The 22,478-nt window shown below is 38.2% G+C and overlaps 1 protein-coding gene across 1 annotated transcript in view; it reads left to right on the top strand.

Moving 5' to 3' along the window:
• The first annotated feature begins 472 nt into the window (after positions 1-472).
• WDR11 (WD repeat domain 11) overlaps positions 473-22,478 on the top strand; it is a 59,045-nt gene continuing 37,039 nt past the window's right edge. Inside the window, exons 1-11 of the mRNA XM_072805084.1 lie at positions 473-624; positions 2,404-2,515; positions 7,654-7,807; positions 8,681-8,854; positions 10,883-11,069; positions 13,225-13,390; positions 14,050-14,164; positions 15,018-15,213; positions 15,502-15,605; positions 18,982-19,158; positions 22,326-22,410. Coding sequence (XP_072661185.1) covers positions 539-624; positions 2,404-2,515; positions 7,654-7,807; positions 8,681-8,854; positions 10,883-11,069; positions 13,225-13,390; positions 14,050-14,164; positions 15,018-15,213; positions 15,502-15,605; positions 18,982-19,158; positions 22,326-22,410 — 1,556 coding nt within the window. The 5' untranslated portion in view covers positions 473-538. The remainder of the gene's footprint in view (positions 625-2,403; positions 2,516-7,653; positions 7,808-8,680; positions 8,855-10,882; positions 11,070-13,224; positions 13,391-14,049; positions 14,165-15,017; positions 15,214-15,501; positions 15,606-18,981; positions 19,159-22,325; positions 22,411-22,478) is intronic.

Raw genomic sequence — 22,478 nt, 5'->3', positions numbered from 1 at the left:
ATGGTGTTGGGGGGGAGGGGGTGATCTTTGAGAAAGCTGTTTCCCAAGAGTGACAAGGTGGACACCAAACCCCTAAAGGATGGAAAAGCACCAATTGCTTCGTTTCTTTTGTTGAACGTGTCGGAGAAGAAATGGACCCGACGCAGGATTCGATCTCAGGACCCCGGGATCACGCACAGGCAGATGCTCAACCCTGAGCCCCCGCCTCGCCCCGGGCGTCCCCGTTCTAGGAACTTCCGGCTCGCTCCCGCCCTGATGCCTACGACAGCGCCCGGCCTTCGGTCCTCGTCCTCAGCGGGCGGGTCAGAGCCGGAAAGGTGACTGGGACTCTCCGCTCCTGCTTCTCAGGATTTCCACGCCCAGGCAGCCCCGGAACCTGCAGAAGGCGGAACCCTGGGACGGGTGGCAGCGCGCCTCCCGCGGAACCAAAAGGCGGCGCTCTCGGAGCCGCCCGGCCCCTGTGGGGTGGGGAGCGGAAGCGCGGCGGCCGCCGCTTCCTGTTGCGGGCGGGCGCGGGGGGCCGGCCGTGGCCGAGGCGATGTTACCCTTCACCGTGAACTTCAAGGTGTCGGCGCGCACCCTCACCGGGGCCCTCAACGCTCACAACAAGGCGGCGGTGGACTGGTGAGGGCGCCGGGCTCGGCCAGGAGCGGGTCGGGGAAGGGGAACCGGCGGTCTCGCCCCCTCGGGACCTTGGCCTCGCCGAGCCTGGGTGCTGCGCTCTCGCTCCAGGGTTTCTTTCAGCGCTGGGTTTGTTGTTACCGTGACAGGGGTCAGAGCGCGCCTGTGCGAACCCTCCCTGTGCACAGCTGCCAGAGGACAGCTGCTGACGCGCTTCTGTGCGCCCTTTCCCCGACCTCCGTCCCCGTCCCGGCCGCCTGTCTTCACCTCGGCTCCAGGCTCCAGGCTCCGGGCTCCGGGCTGCAACCTCTAGGCTCCGGGCTCTAGGCTCCAGGCTCCAGGTTCCAGGTTCCAGGCTGCAGCCTCCAGGCTGTGGGCTCCCGGCTCTAGGCTCCAGGCTGCAGGCTCCGGGCTCCAGGCTGCAGCCTCTAGGCTCCGGGCTCTAGGCTCCAGGTTCCAGGTTCCAGGCTGTGGGCTTCCGGCTCCAGGCTCCCGGCTCCAGGCTGCAGGCTCTGGGCTCTGGGCTCCAGGCTGCAGCCTCTAGGCTCTGGGCTCTAGGCTCCAGGCTCTGGCCTCCGGGCTCCAGGCTCCAGGCTGCAGCCTCTAGGCTCCGGGCTCTAGGCTCCAGGCTCCAGGTTCCAGGCTGCAGCCTCTAGGCTCCGGGCTCTAGGCTCCAGGCTCCAGGTTCCAGGCTGCAGCCTCTAGGCTCCGGGCTCTAGGCTCCAGGCTCCAGGTTCCAGGCTGCAGCCTCCAGGCTGTAGGCTCCCAGCTCCAGGCTCCCGGCTGTAGGCTCTAGGCTCCAGGCTGCAGGCTCCGGGCTCTAGGCTCTAGGCTGCAGGCTCCGGGCTCTAGGCTCTGGGCTGCAGGCTACAGGCTCCGGGCTCTAGAGTCTAGGCTGCGGGCTCTAGGCTGCAGCCTCCTGGCTCCAGGCTGCAGGCTCCAGGCTCCGGGCTCCAGGCTGCAGGCTGCAGCTTCCAGGTTCCAGGCTCCAAGCTGCAGGCTCTAGGCTGCAGCCTCCAGGCTCTAGGCTGCGGCTTCCAGGCTCCAGGCTCCAGGCTGCAGGCTCCAGACTGCAGGTTCCAGGTTCCAGGCTCCAGGCTCTAGGCTGCAGGCTCCAGGCTTGCGTCTCGCTCCTGCCCACTGGCTATCCACTCTGTCTTTTCCTCCTCTCCCTCTCGTATCCCTGTTTCTTACCTTTAGTCTTTGGACGGCTGGCCAGACTGTGCTAGGCACCTGTTCCTCACCTGTCCTCCCACCTTGACCGTTTTCACTGGAAACCCTGCGACTCGGAACTTTCATGCTTAGCTGTAAAGCTGGGGCCGCTCGCTGCGAATAGCTGGCAGGATGGACGAAACCTCTTGTCCTAGTGTTTTGTCTTTTGATCTGGTTGGAAGGACCAGAGTCTCGCAGAAACAATTTGGGCGCTTTGTGGGTGCTCAGGGTTCGAGGTTGAATAAGACAAGGGGGACATGCCCTTAAGGGCAAAGAGATGGAGAGTCCTAATGGCTGTGCATGTGTGTCTCTTAGAAGCATTTCTCCTTTATATGCACATAATAAACGAATGTCAACTTTTTTTTTTTAGTTAGGTAGACATTTTATTTAAATGGGATAAGGTAAAACAAAAACAAAAAACCAAAACCCTGGCCTTTATGCTTAAATAATCATTGTATTAGTGGTAGTATGCATTAGTTAGATTTACGATTTATCTTAGCATGGCTCTTGGCAAGAGAGAAGTTACGTCTTTGTTTTGTACTTGACTTCTTAACATCACTGTTTTGTTAGGGGCTGGCAAGGTTTAATTGCTTACGGATGCCACTCGCTTGTGGTAGTGATCGATTCCAATACAGCCCAGACCCTTCAAGTCTTAGAAAAACACAAAGCTGACGTAGTCAAGGTAAGTCAAATCCAGTTTCCACCCTCTAACAGATGGCCTGTTCTGAAATTTCAGGTATCGCTAGATTCTCGTTAGGTCGTACGTGTAAATGTTGAGTAGCTTCTAGAGATGATGATTCATTTGGGGGTAGCCTCACATTTCCATATATATGTGATTTCACAGGCAACCCAGGTTGAGCTATGAAATACTGGCCCTTAGGTGATTTTTTTTTTTTTTAATTTATTTACGAGAGAGAGACACACACACACACAGAGGGGCAGAGACACAGAGGGAGAAGCAGGCTCCATGCAGGGAGCCCAACATGGGACTCCATCCCCGGTCTCCAGGACCACACCCTGGGCCGAAGGCGGCGCTAAACCGCTGAGCCACCCGGGCTGCCCCCCTTAGGTGATTTTTAAAGCTGATGGATGGCACCAATTCTACTGTTTACCAGATCACTCATTCATTTGTTAGTTTTGAGCACTTAGTATGTGCTAAGGATATAGAGATGAAAGCCCTCAAGCAATTCATTGTCTTATGAGAAACAAAACACACAAATACGCTATGATAAGTGAACGCTGTGGGAAGGCAAAGGAGCTACCTAACACCTAGTTGTGTGTGGGGTGTTACAGAAGTCTTTCCAGTTTAGGGACCACTAAACAGTAGTTAGCCAAGTGAAGAATTGGGGGAAGGAGCACCAAAGGTAAAGAAGACAACCAGACACAAAGGTAAGTAGTTGTGTCTAAAGATGGCTAAAAGGTGGGATGTGCCTAAAGGGTGATTGAGAGGAGGCAGCCAGAGAAACTCCTCCGTCCTGAAAGTGTTAGAAGATTCTGAAGGAATTTGGATTTTTAAGCAGGCAATTGATGAGGTTGTATTTGTATTCGAGAAAAACCTACTCTGGCAGCTGTGGAGGATTTCTTGGAGAAAGGTAAGATGAGGCTGTGAGATCATTTAGGAGACTTTTGAAGAAATTTTGGCAGGGAATTGTAAGGACCTAAAATAAAGCTGAAGAAGGAAGGAGTCCTATTCAGGAGCTGCTGAAGAAGTAAACTTTTAGTAATCAGTTTAAGGACAGTCAGGGACTAGGATGATTCCAACTTCTGTTTGAATAACTGAATGATAGTGTTGCTATGACAAGGGGAGTAGGTGTGAAATCAGTGAGTCTTCAGTTTTCAACATGTAACGTCTGAGACGCCTGGTGTAATTAAATTACAGTGATCTGGTGCTCGCTTTGGCAGCACAGATACTAAGATTACAGTGATCTGAAATTTTAGAGAGGATTAGAGCTTGAGATTTGGGGGTTTGGGTTTGTCTGTTTTAGATAATATCTTTATTGAGATATTCATACCATAAAAACCACCTGTTTATAGTATACAAGTCCATGGTTTTAAATACATTCATAGAATTGTGTAGCCAGCACTGGAATTTCATCACTCTGAGAAGAACCCCTGTACCTGTTAGTAGCTGCTCCCCTAACCCACTATTCCCTTCACCCTTAGGCATCCAGTAAAATACTTGCTATCTCTGGAGAGTCACCTGTTCTCGATATTTCATATAAACAAAATCACATAATACGTGGCCTTTTGTGCCTAGCTGCTTTTCCTCTTCTTTCACTCAAGGTTCATCCATGTTTTAGCAATGTCAGTACTGTTCTTTTTTATTGCTAAATAATATTCCACCCTACAAGTATACCACATTCATGTAGTGATCGACCACTTTTTAGACATTATGAATAATGCTGCTATGAATGTTTATGTACAAGTTTTCATGCAAACATGTTTTCATTTCTCTTGGGTATATACTGAGGAGTGGAATTGCTGAGTCATATGGTGACTGTTTAACTTTTTGACAAACTTCCAGACTATGTCCAAAGAGGCTACACCATTTTACATTCCTGTTAGCCATATCTGAGGATTCCAGTTTCTCCACATCCTCACCAACGTTTGTTATTGTCTGTCATTTTGATGCCAGCCTTCCTACTGTGTGTAAAGTGGTTTTTATTGTGATTTTGGTTTGCATTTCCCTGGTGGCAAATGATGTTGGGCATCTTTTCATGTGTTAATTGGCCATTGTATATCTTCTTTGAGAAGTGTCTATTCAGTCCTGGCCCATTTTAAAATTGTCTTTTTATTATAGAGTTTTTAGAATTCTTTATGTATTCTTCATAGGCGTCCCTTACCATAAATATGGTTGGGTAAATATTTTCTCTCCTTTTTTTTTTTTTTTTTAAATTTTTATTTATTTATGATAGGCACACAGTGAGAGAGAGAGAGAGGCAGAGACACAGGCAGAGGGAGAAGCAGGCTCCATGCACCGGGAGCCTGACGTGGGATTTGATCCTGGGTCTCCAGGATCGCGCCCTGGGCCAAAGGCAGGTGCTAAACCGCTGCGCCACCCAGGGATCCCATTTTCTCTCCTTTTATAAGTTGTCTTATACTTTCTTGATGATATCCAATAAAACATTAAAGTTTTTAATTTTGATATCCAATTTATCTAGTTTTTCTTCTGGTTTCTTTGTTGTTAAGATTTACACCTTTGTTTTCTTCTAAGAATTTTATAGTTTTAGCTTTTACATTTAGGTTCCTGATGCATTTTGAATTAATGTTATATATAATGTAAAGTAGGGAAAATTGCAGTTGATTTTTGTATATTGACCTATATCCTGTGATCTTGCAAAACTCATTAGACCTAGTAACTTTGGAGGGATTTTTTTTTTTTTAAGATTTTATTTATGTATTCAGAGAGGAAAGAGAGAGAGGCAGAGACACAGGCAGAGTGGAGAAGCAGGCTCCATGCAGGGAGCCCGAGACTTGATCCTGGGTCTCCAGGATCATGCCCTGGGCTGAAGGCGGCGCTAAACCGCTGAGCTACCCAGGCTGCCCTTGGAGGGATTTTTTTACATAGGCAGTCATGTTATCTGCAGATAGTGACTGTTTGTTCATTGATAATCTTTATGTCTTCTGGTTTTTTTCTTGTCACATTGCATTGACTGGGACTGCTGCTGTAATGAGTAGGAGCAGTGGGACGATACTCTTGTCTTGTACTTGAGCCTGTGGGGAGGCATTCAGTCTTTCACCATTAAGTGGTGTTAGGTATAAGGTTTTATTTTGAAAAAATATATTCTCTCTCCTACCCATTTCCCTGATCTTTTTGGCATTTCTGGAGTTTTCATTTCTTTGTGTGGATCCAAGTTTCATTCTGGTATTATTATAGTCACTTTCCCTGAAGAATTTTCTTAAAGTTCTTGAGGTGTATATCTAATATAGATTAATTCTCTTGGTTTTTATTTGTCTAGGAAGGTATTCATCAGTTTTTTCTCATAATACTTTAAAGATATTCCACTATCTTCCAACTTGCATAATTTCTGAGAGAAATTATGTCTTTGTTTCTTTACATACAGTGTATGTTTTCTTGTCTAGTTGCCTACAGGATTTTCTCCTTATCCTTAGTTTTCAGCAGTTTGATTATGATGTTATCTAGGTGATTAAAAATATATATATACACATACACACACTGCTTTGGGTTTTAAATGGAATTCAAGCACTTATATACATACAATCAGTTCTTATCCATGGTAGTTTTATTCTGTAAAGTTGCTGCAAACATTAAAATTAGTAAAAACTAAACTGTTGATTGCTCATAGGGGAAATACAAGTTAGGCTCCTGTGAGCCTCTTGTCACAACGTTTTCATCAACTGATTGGTATATAGCCTTGATTTGTATGTGTTTTTGTTGATTCATTAACATTAACCAACAGCACTAAAACTCATGCCTGAACAGAGCTTATCTCATGTTTTTTCCATAAGGAACATCACAACTTCTTGTGCTTAGAACCATTAGACAGCATGTATTAGATATATTAGAACAGAATAAGGCTTATCGACACTGAATTTCAGAAAACTTTTTGTTTCCTTCTTTTTCGTGAATAGTGTAGGAATTGGTTAGCATACCTCCCTGCCTTAGCATTAGAAATTAATGTTGTTGTTGTTTTTTTTTTAGAAATAAATGTTTTACGTATATATACACACACGTCTATATATATGTATATATTTGAAGATTCTATAGTGTTGAGTCCATTTATTAAACACATACTTGTTGAGCACTAGCTTTGGCACTACGTTAAGGTCTGGGAATAGAAATGTGAAGAAAGCCGGGACACCTGGGTGGCTCAGTGATTGAGTGTCTGCCTTTGCCTTCGGTCATGATCCTGGGATTCTGGGATTGAGTCCTGCATTGGGGTCCCTGCAGGAAGCCTGCTTCTCCCTCTGCCTATGTCTGCCTCTCTGTGTCTCCCATGAATAAATAGATTTTAAGAAAGAAAGAAAAAAAGAAACAAAAAAAGAAAAGAGAGAAAAGAGAAAAGAAAAAGAAAAGAAAGAAAAGAAAAGAAAAGAAAGACAGAAAAGGTGAATAAGGCCTGTGTGATCCTGCCCAGTGGAACTTACAGTTCATGGGTTAGTGATAGGTCAAGATGGGGTAAATACAATTACAAATTGTTATTTGGTAAATGCTTTGAAGAAGACAAGCTGGATGCTGAGCTAGAATGGAGGAGAGGTTCTGTGTAGCCACAGAAGGCCATGGCCTAGGGTGAAATGAAGATCTTGTGTTTTATTCAGGACTCTGTCAGTATTTAATGCTCAGGATTAACCTGATTTGTGCTGGAATTCTTACAGTTTTTATTGTAAATATTCCGTCCTTATGTTGTTGCTAGAGGTATGAAGCCTTTTTTTTTTTTCCAGAAAAAATTAACATTTTTTTCCAGTTTTATGAAAAGGATAGCTAGAGTTATTTTTATTTATTTATTTATTTATTTATTTTTTGCTTGCATTTGTTTTTTTCCCTATTTTTCCCTCTGCAAAGCTTCGGTAGTTCTAAGTTATCTCCTTTTAATTGGGAGAGTGGAGTACAGAAAACCATTCTGCTTAGCAATTTAGGATTTTAGATGTTTTGTCATGATAGTATTGCAACTTTTAAAAAGTATCACAAATAATAAAAGTCTGACTTTTGAGATAGAAACCAGTTTCCTGTTTATTCTTTCTAAATATTTTTGTAACGTAAGTATAGAATGTAGTTTGGGTTCTGTATGTTTTATGAAAATTGTGTTTAGTTTCATCCAGTGCAAGTATTTACTTGATTTGATTTCTTCTTGATACTAGGTTAAATGGGCCAGGGAAAATTATCACCATAACATTGGCTCACCATATTCCTTGCGCTTAGCTTCTGCTGATGTCAATGGAAAGATCATCGTTTGGGATGTAGCAGCGGGAGTAGCTCAGTGTGAGATCCAAGAGCACGCCAAACCTATTCAGGGTGAGGAAAGTCTGTGCTCTGCTAAGTGTTTATATTAATACACTTACTCTTAGAGTGTTTTTCCCCCTTTTAATATCATCACTTTCCAGTTAGGTCTTGTGTTTAGTATGTTTTATTGATCTGAATCTAGCTTTCTTTTCCTTATCAGTATATTTCTGTGCATATTTCCTCAAATCTCAGCTGATTTGTGCTTTAATAAATTCCATTAATTTTAGCATCAGCCTCAATCAAGCATGAGAAAAATTAAGCTGCTATAAAAATCTTTTAATCTAAGCTACAATAAAGTAAACTTGGCTGAACTGCTATTTTGAATTAGCCCTCAATGCTTACTTTCCATTAATAGAGATGATCCAAATTTTATTTTCATTTTCATATAGAACATTTGTTTATATTACTGACTTAAAACCAATGTATTATTCTTTAGACTCAAGGCTTTGATTGAGTGGCTGTCTTCACTGAGTGAGAGATATTTATTCTGTTTATTATTGTGTAAAAAACATGAAACTGCAAAGTACCGTTAAATAATACCATAAAAATGTTAGGAAAGCCTGACATTGATCATCGCCAGGATAGTCTTTGACACAAAGTTTTAAGTAATGATTAGTGAAAATTGTCTTGTATTTTCTTTGAAGTAATTTGAAAATGTTAATCTTGAGATTCTTATGTCCAGGCAGCTCATTTTAATCTAAAATTGCACTTTTCCTATGCAGTCTTGTCATATATACACACATACATGCAACATAGAAGGAGGGGAAGTTAGGACTTTAAGGATTATGAAAAAAAAAAAAAAAAAACCACAACTAAATGTCAGGGACGTATTAACCAAGTGTTCTGAAGTGACTTCTGAATTTTGCCTTTATCTGATCCTTACAGATGTTCAATGGTTGTGGAATCAAGATGCTTCCCGAGATTTACTTCTTGCTATCCATCCACCAAATTATATTGTGCTCTGGAATGCAGATACTGGCACCAAACTGTGGAAGAAGAGCTATGCAGATAACATTCTTTCTTTCTCTTTTGACCCTTTTGATCCCTCACATTTAACTTGTGAGTAATAGTTTCTTGTGGAAAATGAGTTATTTATAATATAGTTAATGTTCCATATATAAGGTACACATAACCCACATCATACATCTATAATGTTAAAACAGCTGAGCCAAGTGGAGAAGTCCATATATCTGCAACATCTAATACAGATACTAAATCATAAGCCCATATCATTTGCAAGTCTTTTGATGGTTAGTAATTTAAATCAACAAACTATACCTTCACTGTGTTGAATTTGTAAATAGATTAGCTGGAGAGAGAGTTGCTGTGCTATTCTAATTCAGGCTTAATTAAATTTGTTTTTCTAGGAACATTTAAAGAACCTGAATCAAGGGTTTCATTTAGTATGTGGCCAAATTCAGTTCTTCCTTTTAAAAAATCATTTAAATTCATGTGTGTGTTTTGAGTGCCATAAACAAACGAATATGAGGAGCAGAATAAGCCCAAGGGAATTTTTTCTTGCAGAGGTTGTTTTTGCCAGTGTGCTTTTGATGTCTCACTGAGCTGCTTGTTCTAAAAATTCGATTTGTTTTTAGACACAATTTTGTGACTGAATGATTTGGGCAATATTCTTTATTCATCTAACAGGTATTTCTTGACTATTACTATATGCCAGGTATAAAGGGAATGAAGGGAAATGATGGATGTATTGGATAAAGTGGTCAGAGTAGGCTTCATTTTGATTTGATCAAAAACTGAAAAGAGGTAGGGGAATTAGCTGTGGGAAAGAATGTTTCCCCTGAATTTGAATGACTCAGAATTCTAACTTTTATCTACCAGCATTTGTTATTACTAGTATATATCTTTGTGCTGAACATGGAAGAGAAGGGTGTACAAGCAGAAACTAAAATGGGAAACGCGGCTGTGCAGCTACAATAGCATGTGGTTAGGCTTTGTATGTATATACATGTATATGGTCTGTGTATATGAACATGTCCGTACGTGCACTCCCTAGTTTGCTATGAAACACAGTGCTGTGGGAACACAGAGGAGGGCCGCTTTAGCTGATCCAGTGATGGAGGGAGGGCCTCACAAAAGAAGAGGAATGAATGAGACCTTGGAAGGTGACTTCTGTCATCTGAAAATCTGAAAAGGAGACAAGGCCTCAGGCTAACTTACTGCATCTCTGTAATTTAGTTGATGAAAGCGCAATATATTTTAAAGCGTCCATTTACCTAACATCTTTGATTTACTCATATTGAATGTGCTAGGGCTGTCATAACTCATGAATACTTCTTTGCTCCCTGTGTTTAAAGCAGCCTCACTAACTGCAGGGAGCCAGGATAGATGAGATTTCTTTGTTTAGATACCCTTATATTATCGCCAGTTTTGAGGAAGATTATTTTTCAGTCATAAAAGGGCGTAATTTGTATTACTAAATGTGGTGCTGCCTTCTTGAATACTTCTGTTTCCTGTACACTTAGTAAGCCAGTGTTGGCACTCTATTTTTACTCTAGTTATAAAGAGAAAAAGAACACTCTTATACTTCCTAAGGTTCAAGCTGATGCTCTAAAAGAAAAATATATATATATTTAGGCTGAGTAACTCATGATCATCATAAAAAAATTAGTATCACATCAAATATTTGAACTTGAAGTGTGATATGCGAAGCCTCTTATATATAAGCCTCTTATATATATTTTTTTTCCTTCTTTGAATTTTATATTCTGAAAAGTCTTTGGGATTTTGAAGTTACGGGGTATAATGAGGAAATGTTTTTAATGAAAGTCTGTGCACTGAATTTATTTGGAAGAACAAACATTTGTTCTTTCTACCAGTAACCTTCTGATATCTTTTTAATATAAAACATTAATTTAGAATGCTGAGCTTGGAGGCCTCTGGTGAATCGTAATGGACCACCTGTTTCACTTCAACTTGGAGAACATTCCAGTTATGTTATGACTACGTTACACTGCCAGTTCTATATTATTAAAATTATCATTACCTTGCTTTCAAAATTGTATTGGAATAAAACTCTGTGCTAAACTTGATTAAACTTTAATCAGAGTTTTGCTTCTCTTAATATAGTACTCACCAGCGAGGGTATTGTGTTCATCTCAGACTTTTCTCCATCCAAGCCTCCCTCGGGCCCTGGGAAAAAAGTTTATATATCTAGCCCACACTCCAGCCCAGCTCATAACAAGCTGGCTGCAGCCACGGGAGCCAAGAAAGCTCTCAATAAAGTAAAAATCTTAATCACTCAGGAGAAACCTAGGTAAGTTATAAGTGTAAAACTAACCACGGTTCATCCATTTATTTATCATCCATTCATGAAATGTCATTTTTGAAGATGTATTGATACTGATTTTCTTCTTTGCCTTACCCTTTCTCATTTCTAGTTTTGAATTTGTGTAAAGGAGAAGAATGTTTTGTCTCTTATCCCAAAGAGGAGATTCCACTTTTGACGTGGTTCCTTTGTTGCCACTCATTGTGCTAACCTCTCCCCCACTGATTTTTGCAGACTTCTGATTTTTCTCTCAGAAAATATAAGATGATTCCACAGTTGGCAGTTGAATACATTCAAAAATTGGGGACAAAAGCTGGATTTTCATTTTTAAATACATTTTCCTGACTTAAGAAGTGCTGTGCAGTCTCCTTAGCTAATAAAATATGGGTGTTTTTCTTTTGCATGTAAACATGTTTCTCATACTGGTTAAAGGCCAGGATTCTAGGGGAAATTACAGTTATATGACTCAGAAAATTGTTTAATCATGCTCAAATTTCACTCTCCCAATCTCTAAAACAGTGTTTTACAGGATTTTATATGGTTGTTACAAGAATTAATAGATACGGTAGTTTAAGTACTTAATGTGGTTGATGACTTAGTAAACATTTATTTGGTAAATGCTACCTATTGTATATTTCAGAAATCGCAATTAAATAGAATTTTAAGTAACTAATTTTATGCATTAGAAATAGATTTCAGTATTTTTTTTTCTGGAGAGCTATGATTATTCTTCTATTTTATTGCTTTGGCAGTTTTTTGGCATTCATTTTAAAAAGGCTCTTAATATGCTGAAATTATTCTGTCTAGGTTTTGTGGGTAGTTACCTGAAAAATACATGGTAAAATACAGATTGCTCCACAAATATATTCTGAATTTATATATAAATAATCATATTTATGTATTAAACCATTGACAGGTTAAGTTCACTAATTTATCCCCCACCCTGTGCCCAAATAATTTAAGATTGCTCCTTATGTATCTTGAGAATTTTCTATTTATTTTTCATTGATTCTGTTACAAATTTTTTAAAATCTAAATTTTATATTATGATTTATATATGTTACATCTTCTCATAGGAGTCATACATTCATTTTAAGTTTGGGGGAAACGAGTTATTTAATCCCTTCAAATAGCACTGCTCCAGGTGCCTTTACATGTGTTATCCTACTACAGTTCTGGGCAGTAATACTGTGCCTATCTTGTAAGTGAGGAAATTGAGCTCTAAATAATCCTCAAGCTTACCCAACTAGGAAATGGCAGAGCCAAGATTTTAATGTAATCCATGCCCCCTTTTTTAGTCCTCTAATCTAACTTTTATTTTCAGTAAAAGAGGGTGTTTTTATTAAAGGATGAGGATAGGACCCATGGGCAGAAAGAGGTGCCTAACTTTTTTTTAATCATTAGGTAAAAAGAAAGTAGCACATAGTTATATATTTATCCCTATTGAAATATGTTTAATATAAAAGGTTATGATTGAATATAAGTGAGTCACAAATTGCTAAAATGATTCTTGAGATTCTTGAACAATCTACAATCTTTGTAGAGTTTTATTAATTGTATTTACATAGAAGAAAATGCTGTGATAAGTGAATAAAATACCCTACTTTGTTTCAAAAAAGATTTAAGACAGCTTAAAAGTGAATGAAGGCAGAGGGGAGGAAGTGACTTATCCAAGGCTATACAGAAGTTCCATTGACTCCTTATCCAAGGGCCCTAATTGCCCACATTTTTACTAAGTCTTGATTTCAGCAGTCTGCTTGGTACTTCTAATTGCAAAATAAAAATAAAACTATAAAATAAAAGCACTAAAAATATAACTATATAACTAAAAATAAAAAATAAAGGCACTATCTTGTGAATGCTGGTGTAGTTCTGTCACTACGTTATAGACTTACTATTTAAATTTTTCAAAAATGTAGAAAAGTATCTCTATCCAACATATGCAATACTGTTGACATAATTTGGGTTTTGGCACATAGTAGGGATCTGAGTTTTAGATGCTATTGGTCTGTTCAGGAAACAATTGTACCTTCTCATCGACCATTATGTGGAAAGGACAGAATTCAGTCCTTTATTAGCTTTTTCTGTTATGAATACAGCCTAATTCATTTCTTGATGCCTAAAATATCTTTACTTTTTTCAGCGCTGAATTTATAACGCTCAATGATTGCCTTCAGTTGGCATATCTGCCTTCCAAAAGAAATCACATGTTGTTACTCTATCCTCGGGAGATTTTAATCCTTGACCTTGAGGTGAATCAAACTGTGGGAGTGATTGCAATAGAACGAACAGGAGTTCCATTTCTGCAGGTATCTGTGATTTATAAATTAAATATCACCCCAGATTGATTGTGAATGTTATATAGAGAAAAAAACATTATCTTCTAAAAGTCCTTAGTTCTGCTTTTCTCTTTTCATTTAAAAATTAACAATGTTACTGTATATTTCTATTTTTCTGCACTTTTGATTAGTTTGATTTACCCTAGAAATTCTTCTGACTGATCTGGAAATATTTATTGAACTATTTAAGTTACCTAGATAAAGACAAATTTTTTTATGATTACAAATGGACAGTTTTTGTTTGTATTTTAGAGATTTGAGAGAGTGTGCCAGTGCATGTGCCAGCAAGCAGGTGGTGGGAGGATGGTAGGGGGGTGCAGAGTGTTTGCTTAGAATCCTGAAGCAAACTCCCTGCTAAGCGCAGAGCCTCATATTAGAGCTGGATCCCAGGACCCTGAGATCATGACCTGAGCAGAAACCAAGAGTCGGCCGCTCAACCAACTGAGCCACCCAGGGGCCCCATAAATGGGAGTTTTTGAATATTCATTTAGTTTTAAAGCTTGCGGACTATGTGTGTGTTTTTGTTTTTGTTTTTTGCCCATATTCTCTAAATACGAGTTTATGAGCTTCCCAGCATATGCTTTTTAATCTTTTGTGTTTTTTAAGATGAATATATTATCTGTTTAAAGGTAATACCCTGCTTTCAGCGTGATGGTTTATTTTGCCTACATGAAAATGGTTGTATAACCTTACGTGTTCGAAGATCTTATAATAGTATTTTTACTACTTCAAATGAGGAACCAGGTGAGTTTATATCTCAGAACAATGTTAATATAATTTTCTTCAGAATTTCATAAACTTTTATGTGGCAAATACCAGCCAAAGCATAGAGTTAATGGTAATCCTGGCCTTGAGAAAGTAGAATATAGTTGTAATATGGGGCATAAAAAAAGCAAAAGCCCAAGGTTAATTTCTTGGTGTTTTAATAGTGCACCTCCTATATGCAGCAAAGAATGTAATATTTTGTAATTCCTTAATTGTATCCATGGGCCAAGTAGATATCTTTGTGAATTTTTCCTCAGCACAAGTAGAACCTTGTAAAATACCTGTATTATTATTCCCCTGACTTCTCTGCTTTAGGAACTTCCATTGTAAAATGACATAGGTTAATAAGTCTTCAGGGTATTCAGTTGTCTGTTTCAGTCTTATCCTGGAGAATAAAAGCTCTGTTTTGTAAAATGATGTACTACATAAAAGCGAAAGTGACTTTCACATCTTTTGTAGAGTACCATTATTTTCAGGCTTATTATAGAGCACTATAAATTACGATGACCTATAGCGTACTGTACATTATTCAGTCATATCACTATTGGTCCTTTTTCAAAGTTATTTTCATTTTTTTAAAAATATTAAAAAACAAGCTGTATTGATTGTAGTTTTTATTTTGGAGCCTAAACTTTGTATAGACAGCCATTAAATTAGTTATATTCTGAAGAAATTAGTAATAATTATAGAAGGAGAAGGCATTTTGGACAAACTTCGCACTAGTGAAGGAATGATGTTCTTTTTAATTGAGGTTTTATTTAAATTAAAGCAAGTAGTAGTGATTTTGCTGTGTTGCTTTCTAATATTTAAAAGAAAACAATGCTATGTTAAGATCCAGATCCTGTGCAGGAGCTTACCTATGATTTGCGAAGCCAGTGTGATGCAATCAGGGTGACAAAAACTGTCCGTCCCTTCAGTATGGTGTGTTGTCCTGTCAATGAAAATGCAGCTGCCCTCATTGTGAGTGATGGCAGAGTCATGATATGGGAACTGAAGTCTGCCATTTGTAATCGAAATTCACGGAACAAGTAAGTGAATCAATAGGATTGTTTTCTGGGTTGCTTTGATTCCTCTTTTTAAAAAATTGCCAGAATCATATGAAAATAGCAGGGACTTTAAAAAAAAATTTAAGTGAGAATTCAAACTTTAGATTATTAGGAAATTATGTAAACCTGCTAGCATAGTATCTATGGGTAAGATTAATAAATAATGTAAAAATGGATAGAATGCCAAGATCTGAAGTTAGTAATTTGGGTTACTAAAATGTGACATAGGTTTTAAATATGTAAAATTATGTAATTATTATGTCTTTGCAGTAGTTCTGGTGTATCACCTTTATATTCACCAGTGTCTTTCTGTGGAATTCCTGTAGGAGTGCTACAGAATAAACTCCCAGACCTCTCCTTAGATAACATGATTGGTAAGCTATTTTTTTCTTCTAACATTTGTTAGGTATTCTTCTTGAAGGGCAAAATTAATAGAAGTAACTGATTTGCAGTTATTATAAAGTCAAAGTTAATACTTGAGAAAACTAAAATATGGGAACATCTTTTCTCAATAAATCAGAGGGTATGAAATATTTAAGCATAAAAGCATAGATTGGCATTAAAGCTATTGGAGTTAGAAAATGTTCATTCATGAGAGACTGATTTAAATGAAGGTGGTGACACTAGGTCTAGCCTACAATGAGCTGTACCCTGCCCCCTCAGGGCCGCCCATGCAGACTGGTCCCTAGGCTAGGAACTGAATACAAACTTCCTCTCTCTCCCTTTCTGCTACTCTAATTTAAAATTCAGCTCAAGTATTGCTTTCTTTAGTGTCCCAAGCCTGACTTAAGTGTTCTTCATTTGCAGTTCCTAATAGTTATCAGTTGATTGAGATTGAGATTTTGTCTGTCTCCTCCAGTAAATTATAAACTCCATGTGGGACATTTGATTCCACTTTGTATCCCTAGGCTCTCAGCAAAGAGCCTTGTACTTTGAAGATGTGCAATAAACATTTATTTAAGGAATAAAGAAACTGAACAGTATTAGAAAAAGTTATTTTAACATTTTGACATACATTTTAAAACTTTCATTTTGGTGATTCTTTCAACAAATATTTATGGATAAAATATTGCTTCAGAGTTATTGAATAATTATAGGGTCAGCATATATTAAAGGAAGAATGGGGATTTGTGACTTAAAATATTGTACAGCTAGGGCACCTGGGTGGCTCAGTGGTTAAGCATCTGCCTTTGGCTTAGGTCATGATCCTGGGGTCCTGGGATTGAGTCCCACATCAGGCTCCCCAGGGGGAGCCTGCTTCTTCTTCTGCCTATGTCTCTGCCTCTCTCTGTGTCTCTCATGAATAAATAAATAAAATCTTGGAAAAAAATATTTTACAACTGTAAATATGCCAAGCAATTTTGATGTCTTAATTCTTTTAAAATTATGGCTATGGCTTATAAAGGATTTTCTTTGTCATTATTTGTTCTTTCGTAATGTAATTGAAAATATTATTTAGTAAGTTTTTTATTTAAATGCTAAATAGATAATTCTAGGAAAAGCATTACCTTATTAATCTTACTCAGAAGTGACATTTATTGGGTGCTTAGTACAATTAAAATGATTACTTTAATAACCCTACAAGGTAGGTAATACTATTTCTATTTTATAAAAGTGGGAACTGAAATCCAGAGAGATTTTAAAAATTTGCCTCATACCACACAGCCAATAAATGGAAGAGCTAAAATGGGTTCCCAATCACCCCAAGGGTGAACCTCCTTGGCCATGGTCTTTTGTCCTGGCTGCTCCACTGTGATCTTAGGCAAGATCTGACCTTTTCAGGCCTTGGTTTCCTCATGATTTCTTGCCAGTTGTAAAATCCTTCTGCTCAGTGATACTAACTTGTATATTTAAAGTTCTTTCTCTTCACTTTCCAGACATAAGTCTATACTTATAAGTCCAACACATACTTGTTTTGCAAAATTCATTTTATCAGTGACACAGTTTTCTGAGTTAATTGACCTTGTCTCTACTTAATATAAAATATTAAAGTGAAAAAAAATTAGAAACACTCATGCACAGAACTAATCAGTAATGAAGCCCACAGGAGGTTGAAATTTCATGCTGTTTAGGTGTCTAAGTGAAATGAATTACATTTTCTTAAAAGACAAAAGGATACAGATTGTATACAGTTCCTGACAATGTAGTTGATTTAAAATCATTAAATAAATAATGCTTTGTTATTTGAAAACATTTTAATTAAAACTTTCAATTAAACTTTTAATTTGAAATTCACTGTGGCCTTAATGATAATTGAAAGCAATTCAGTTAAATATAGAGGCCTGATTTATATTCACTGGGTAAAGCCTGCTGCTTTTTAAGGCCTAATCTGCCCTCCCTTGTGAATTGCCCCTTTTTTTTTTTTTTTTTTAATTTTTTATTCATTTATGATAGTCACAGAGAGAGAGAGAGAGAGAGAGGCAGAGACATAGGCAGAGGGAGAAGCAGGCTCCATGCACCGGGAGCCTGATGTGGGATTCGATCCCGGGTCTCCAGGATCGCGCCCTGGGCCAAAGGCAGGCGCCAAACCACGGCGCCACCCAGGGATCCCATAAGAAAAATATGGCCATTCCCAGGCGTCAACTCCAAGCTATGGAGAGTCTGTAAACATGGTACCTCTCAGTTGAAATTCACATTCTTTAGACCTCATCTTTTGTTACCAAAGATTGATATCAATCATATGGTGGATCCTAAGGGATTATCTTATTTGGATTAAATTGATGGTCATATTTTCTGTACATCTTATGAATTTTAAAATAACATTGTTATTAAAACAACTATATAACCTGAGGAGGTTAAGGTATTCATAGTCCCATCACCCATTTATAGTAATTATTTACATTTTTTCCCTTTCATGGGTGTGTGTGTGTGTGCGCGTGCATACACACTTTCATGTATGTTTTATTATATGTTTTGACAACTTTATTCCAGTATTCAAGTGGTTTATAGGTAGGAAATTTGTATACCCTTTTTAGTGAATGGTCTTGATTTTGTTTGTTCACATTTCGTTAGAATGGTTTTACTGAATCCTTTTAGTTTGAGACTTAATAACCTAAGTACAAATACTGTATCTGAAAATAATGCCCATTTAAGATTTAACTATCAACAGTGACAGTTGATATATTCTTATATTATGTATTTGTATATTCTTATATTATTTATATATATACAGTTTATTATATATGATGTATTTATATATTTATATATGAAGTATTTAATTATGAAGCTTAGATTTTGTAATTACATTGACACATTGAGAAGATTTCTGATTAGAAATCTAAATAAGTTCTTTGAACCTGCAGTTCGTGATTACCAACATTATGTATATTTTGTAAAGTACATCACATTGAAAAGCAACCCTTTAGAAAGATAGGCAGTGAGGTGGGAATGTGCGGCAGCACCCTGCTCCACGGAAGCTGGTCTCTGACTCAGGTCCCGTGATTTGCCTTGTTTAGTACATAATACCGGGAAACTTTGGCTAAAACAGTACTCTCTAGATGACAAAAGTTCCTGAATTCTGGACAGCAATAGTCTGGAGTAATCTGTCCTTTGAGATGGCAGACAGTGTGGTTTATGACCCAGAGCCAAGAACAGCGTCATTGCTTAGCTGCAGCCCCTGGAGTGCTTCCTGGTACCTTGTAGGTCTGAAGAGTATTTCTTCTAGACCTGAAGAGTATTTCCACTGAAAAGTTTCTGTAAATTTCAGCATACATTATAAGTAATGTGTTTGTACTTTGGATCATCAATCAGGACAAAGTGCCATTGCTGGGGAGGAGCATCCTAAAGGCCCCATTCTGCAGGAAGTGCACCTCCGATTCCTGCTGACGGGACTGCTTTCAGGGCTACCCTCCCCACAGTTTGCCATCCGTATGTGCCCACCCTTGACCACAAAAAACATCAAGATGTATCAGCCACTGCTTGCTGTTGGTGAGTATTGGAGCTGTCCTTTTTTTAATCCTTCATGCGTACTTTACGTTTTATAAGACATTTAAGTTTGCTAGTTACTAGAAAACCCTTTCTTTGAGGATAAAGAGGAAGAGGCCCAGTGAAATCAAGTATATACTCATCTTAAAATATTTTTCTTCCTTTTTGTTTTTCTGTCCTTTAAATCCACCCATCTTTTTATTCATTTATTTTTAATCCCAGTGTTAACTCATTCACCTGACACTGGATGATAGAGATCCTGACATAGTGGGTACCTTTCTGAAATGTTAGGAAGGTAATCCTAAATCCAGATTCCTTGTGCCTTTTTTTTTTGGACCACCCCAGGCTTATTCTGTGCCTATCATTTTATATTGGGTTTTTGTTAACTAATGATATGATCATAGTTAGTAGTTTAATAATAATAATGGTTCTTCATTTGCCAAGAATTATGTGAAACATTGTTTAAAGTGGCTATGGTCTCAGTAAACCAAGATTTGCCTTTTGGGTTGAAATTGCATAGTTTTATGTTGTAAATAGAAAATTGGTCTGAGTTTCACCTTGCTGTCACATCAATTTCATAGTAATATGAGTAATCTAATTTCCTTCATAGAAAAAAGAACAGATTTTAATTTGCTATTGTGTATATGAGGTTAAAAGTATTTTTCAATTTCAAAAAGTATATTCGTTTAAAATTGTCAACATTTTTTCTTAAGATGCTATTTGTTGGCTTCTGACTTCCACTCTGGGTCTATAACATGATTTGTGAATTTTTTTTTCCTAATATGAAAACCTGACCCATGTTTATTTTGTTGCTAGTATGTCTCAGTTAGCTAACTGCCTATTCATGAGTACTAAAGGCTCACTTGAGTAATATTTGGCACTATTCTGATTTTCCCATTTTTTCCATTACTGTCTTCTGAAAGTGGTTTGCATTTTAACATTTGGTAGTTTATGTTTACATTTATATAAATGTAAATATTTAGTTTTTGCTTTAGAAACTATTGACTTATATTAAACCTCTTACAGAGATTTTAATTGGAATTTGTCAATGTAAATTATATGTACATGTATATACAGTATCAGTATACCTAGATTGTCAATTTTTTGGAGAAAATTACTTCTTGCCACAGCTAAATAATAGGAGCTAAGTCAGGGTCTGAAATTTTTATTGAGCGTAAGCTGTATTGTACTGGTATGTTGTGATGATCAAGTCATTTATTGAATTTAATATAATCACAAAGTTAAAGGAAAAAATATAAAATAAGTGCTTAAACTTTTACAGTGTCACTAGGGAAAAGAGGCATAGTGGAATTACTTCTTGTGGTGCCTCTAGAGTATTAGATCATAGGTTCAGCATTATTAAAACTTGCAAAATATAGGGACACCAGGGTGGCTCAGTCAGTTAAGCATCCAACTCTTGAGTTTGGCTCAGGTCATGATCTCACTATCATGGAATCAAGCCCTGTGTATGGATGGCTCCAAGCTGGGTGTAAAGCCTGCTTAAGATTCGCTCTCTCCTTCTCCCTATGCCTATCCCCTCACCCCCGCTCAAGCACACACATGCATGCTCTCTCTCTAAAAACAACAACAAAAGGCTTGCAGAATGTTAAAATATTTTATTATTATGAAGATCTATTAATTGAAAGGTTTTGGTAATTCTTTAGATATTGTCTCAGTACTAGAAGGTACTATTGTGGAATAAATGATAAATGTAAACAAGTAAAATACTGTAGTTTTCTAGAATGGTTTTGTAAAATATTTAATGAAGCTTTATTCAGCACTAAGCTAAATTGGAACTTGCCTAGCATTATTTCTATTATTCTATTATTTCTGTTACTTTGCATGAATCCATTCATTTTTTTTAAGTCATGTGCAGTGAGAAAGTGGTTGTCCAACCAATACTGTTCATTTTTCTTGCTTAACTTACAAAAACATTTTAAGGACTGAAACATTACTTTTTTGAGTATAGCCGTGTTTCTTCAAATTAAATTATAGACACACAAGTTACCTAAGACCGTGAAAATTTAGGCATAATAATAACCACAAATCAAAACAACAGCAATAATAGAAATATAGTAATAATCATGTACTTAGTTTGTGTCAGGTACTGTACTAAGTATTTAAAAATGTGTTTTCTGGGCAGCCCAGGTGGCTCAGCAGTTTAGCGCCACCTTCGGCCCAGGGTGTGATCCTGGAGACCCGGGATCAAGTCCGGCATCGGCCTCCCTGCATGGAGCCTGCTTCTCCCTCTACCTGTGTGTGTGTCTCTCTCTCTCTCTCTCTCTCTCTCTCTCTCTCTCTGTGTGTGTGTGTCTCTCATGAATAGATAAATAAAATCTTTTTTAAAAAAAATAAAATAAAAATATGTCTTCTCATTTACTCTCCAGCAAGTAGATTTTCTGTTATTCCCATGTTAAAGAAATTAAAAACACAGATTTAATGTGGGCAAGTAATTTTTAAGAGTGTAAGATGGAACCAGAACTTGAACTCAGGCTTGTTTCACTGCAGAGTCCACAGTTAACCATCATACCTGACCATCTCTATGATTGATATAATAGAAAAGACAAAACCAAACCAAAAATCTTTATAAAGAAAAATAGAAAAGATCTGGTTAATGAGTTCTCCTAGGTTGCCTTTTTGAGGACTGGCTAAAGTAAACATTCCAAATCTCAAGAAGTAGGAGTTCCCATGTGTAAAAAAGCCTAGCAAAGTGCTTCTTCAAATTTTATGTGTTTATTAAGTTAGATTTTGAAGTCTTTCTGTGAAAACATGTCCCTGGATTTAGAGAAGTTCTCAGAACATATGAGATTAGGCCCATTTTTGCGAAGAGAGAAGACAGAGAAATTCACTCATTCTTAACACATAGCTTGGTTCTCTTTTACAAAAGATAAGTGTTATCAAATGATTAAAATCTTCAGAAAAGACTTGGAAAGGGATCCCTGGGTGGCGCAGCAGTTTGGCGCCTGCCTTTGGCCCAGGGCGCGATCCTGGAGACCGGGATCGAATCCCACATCGGGCTCCTGGTGCATGGAGCCCGCTTCTCCCTCTGCCCCTCTCTCTCTCTCTGTGACGATCATAAATAAATAAAAATTTAAAAAAATTATTAAAAAAAAAAGACTTGGAAAGATCTAGAACTCCAGCTAATTAAGACTATTACATTGTTTTGATAGGTACAAGTAACGGTTCTGTCCTGGTGTACCATCTCACCAGTGGGCTGCTACACAAAGAGTTAAGTGTCCACTCCTGTGAAGTCAGGTGAGTATGTATTGTGATACTGAGATCACAAACAGAAAGCATACTGGGAAGAAGTTTTGGGAGACTTT

This window comes from Canis lupus, chromosome 29 (assembly GCF_048164855.1).
Source record: "Canis lupus baileyi chromosome 29, mCanLup2.hap1, whole genome shotgun sequence".
Lineage (NCBI taxonomy): Eukaryota > Metazoa > Chordata > Mammalia > Carnivora > Canidae > Canis > Canis lupus.
This window is presented reverse-complemented; position numbering and strand designations above follow the sequence as displayed.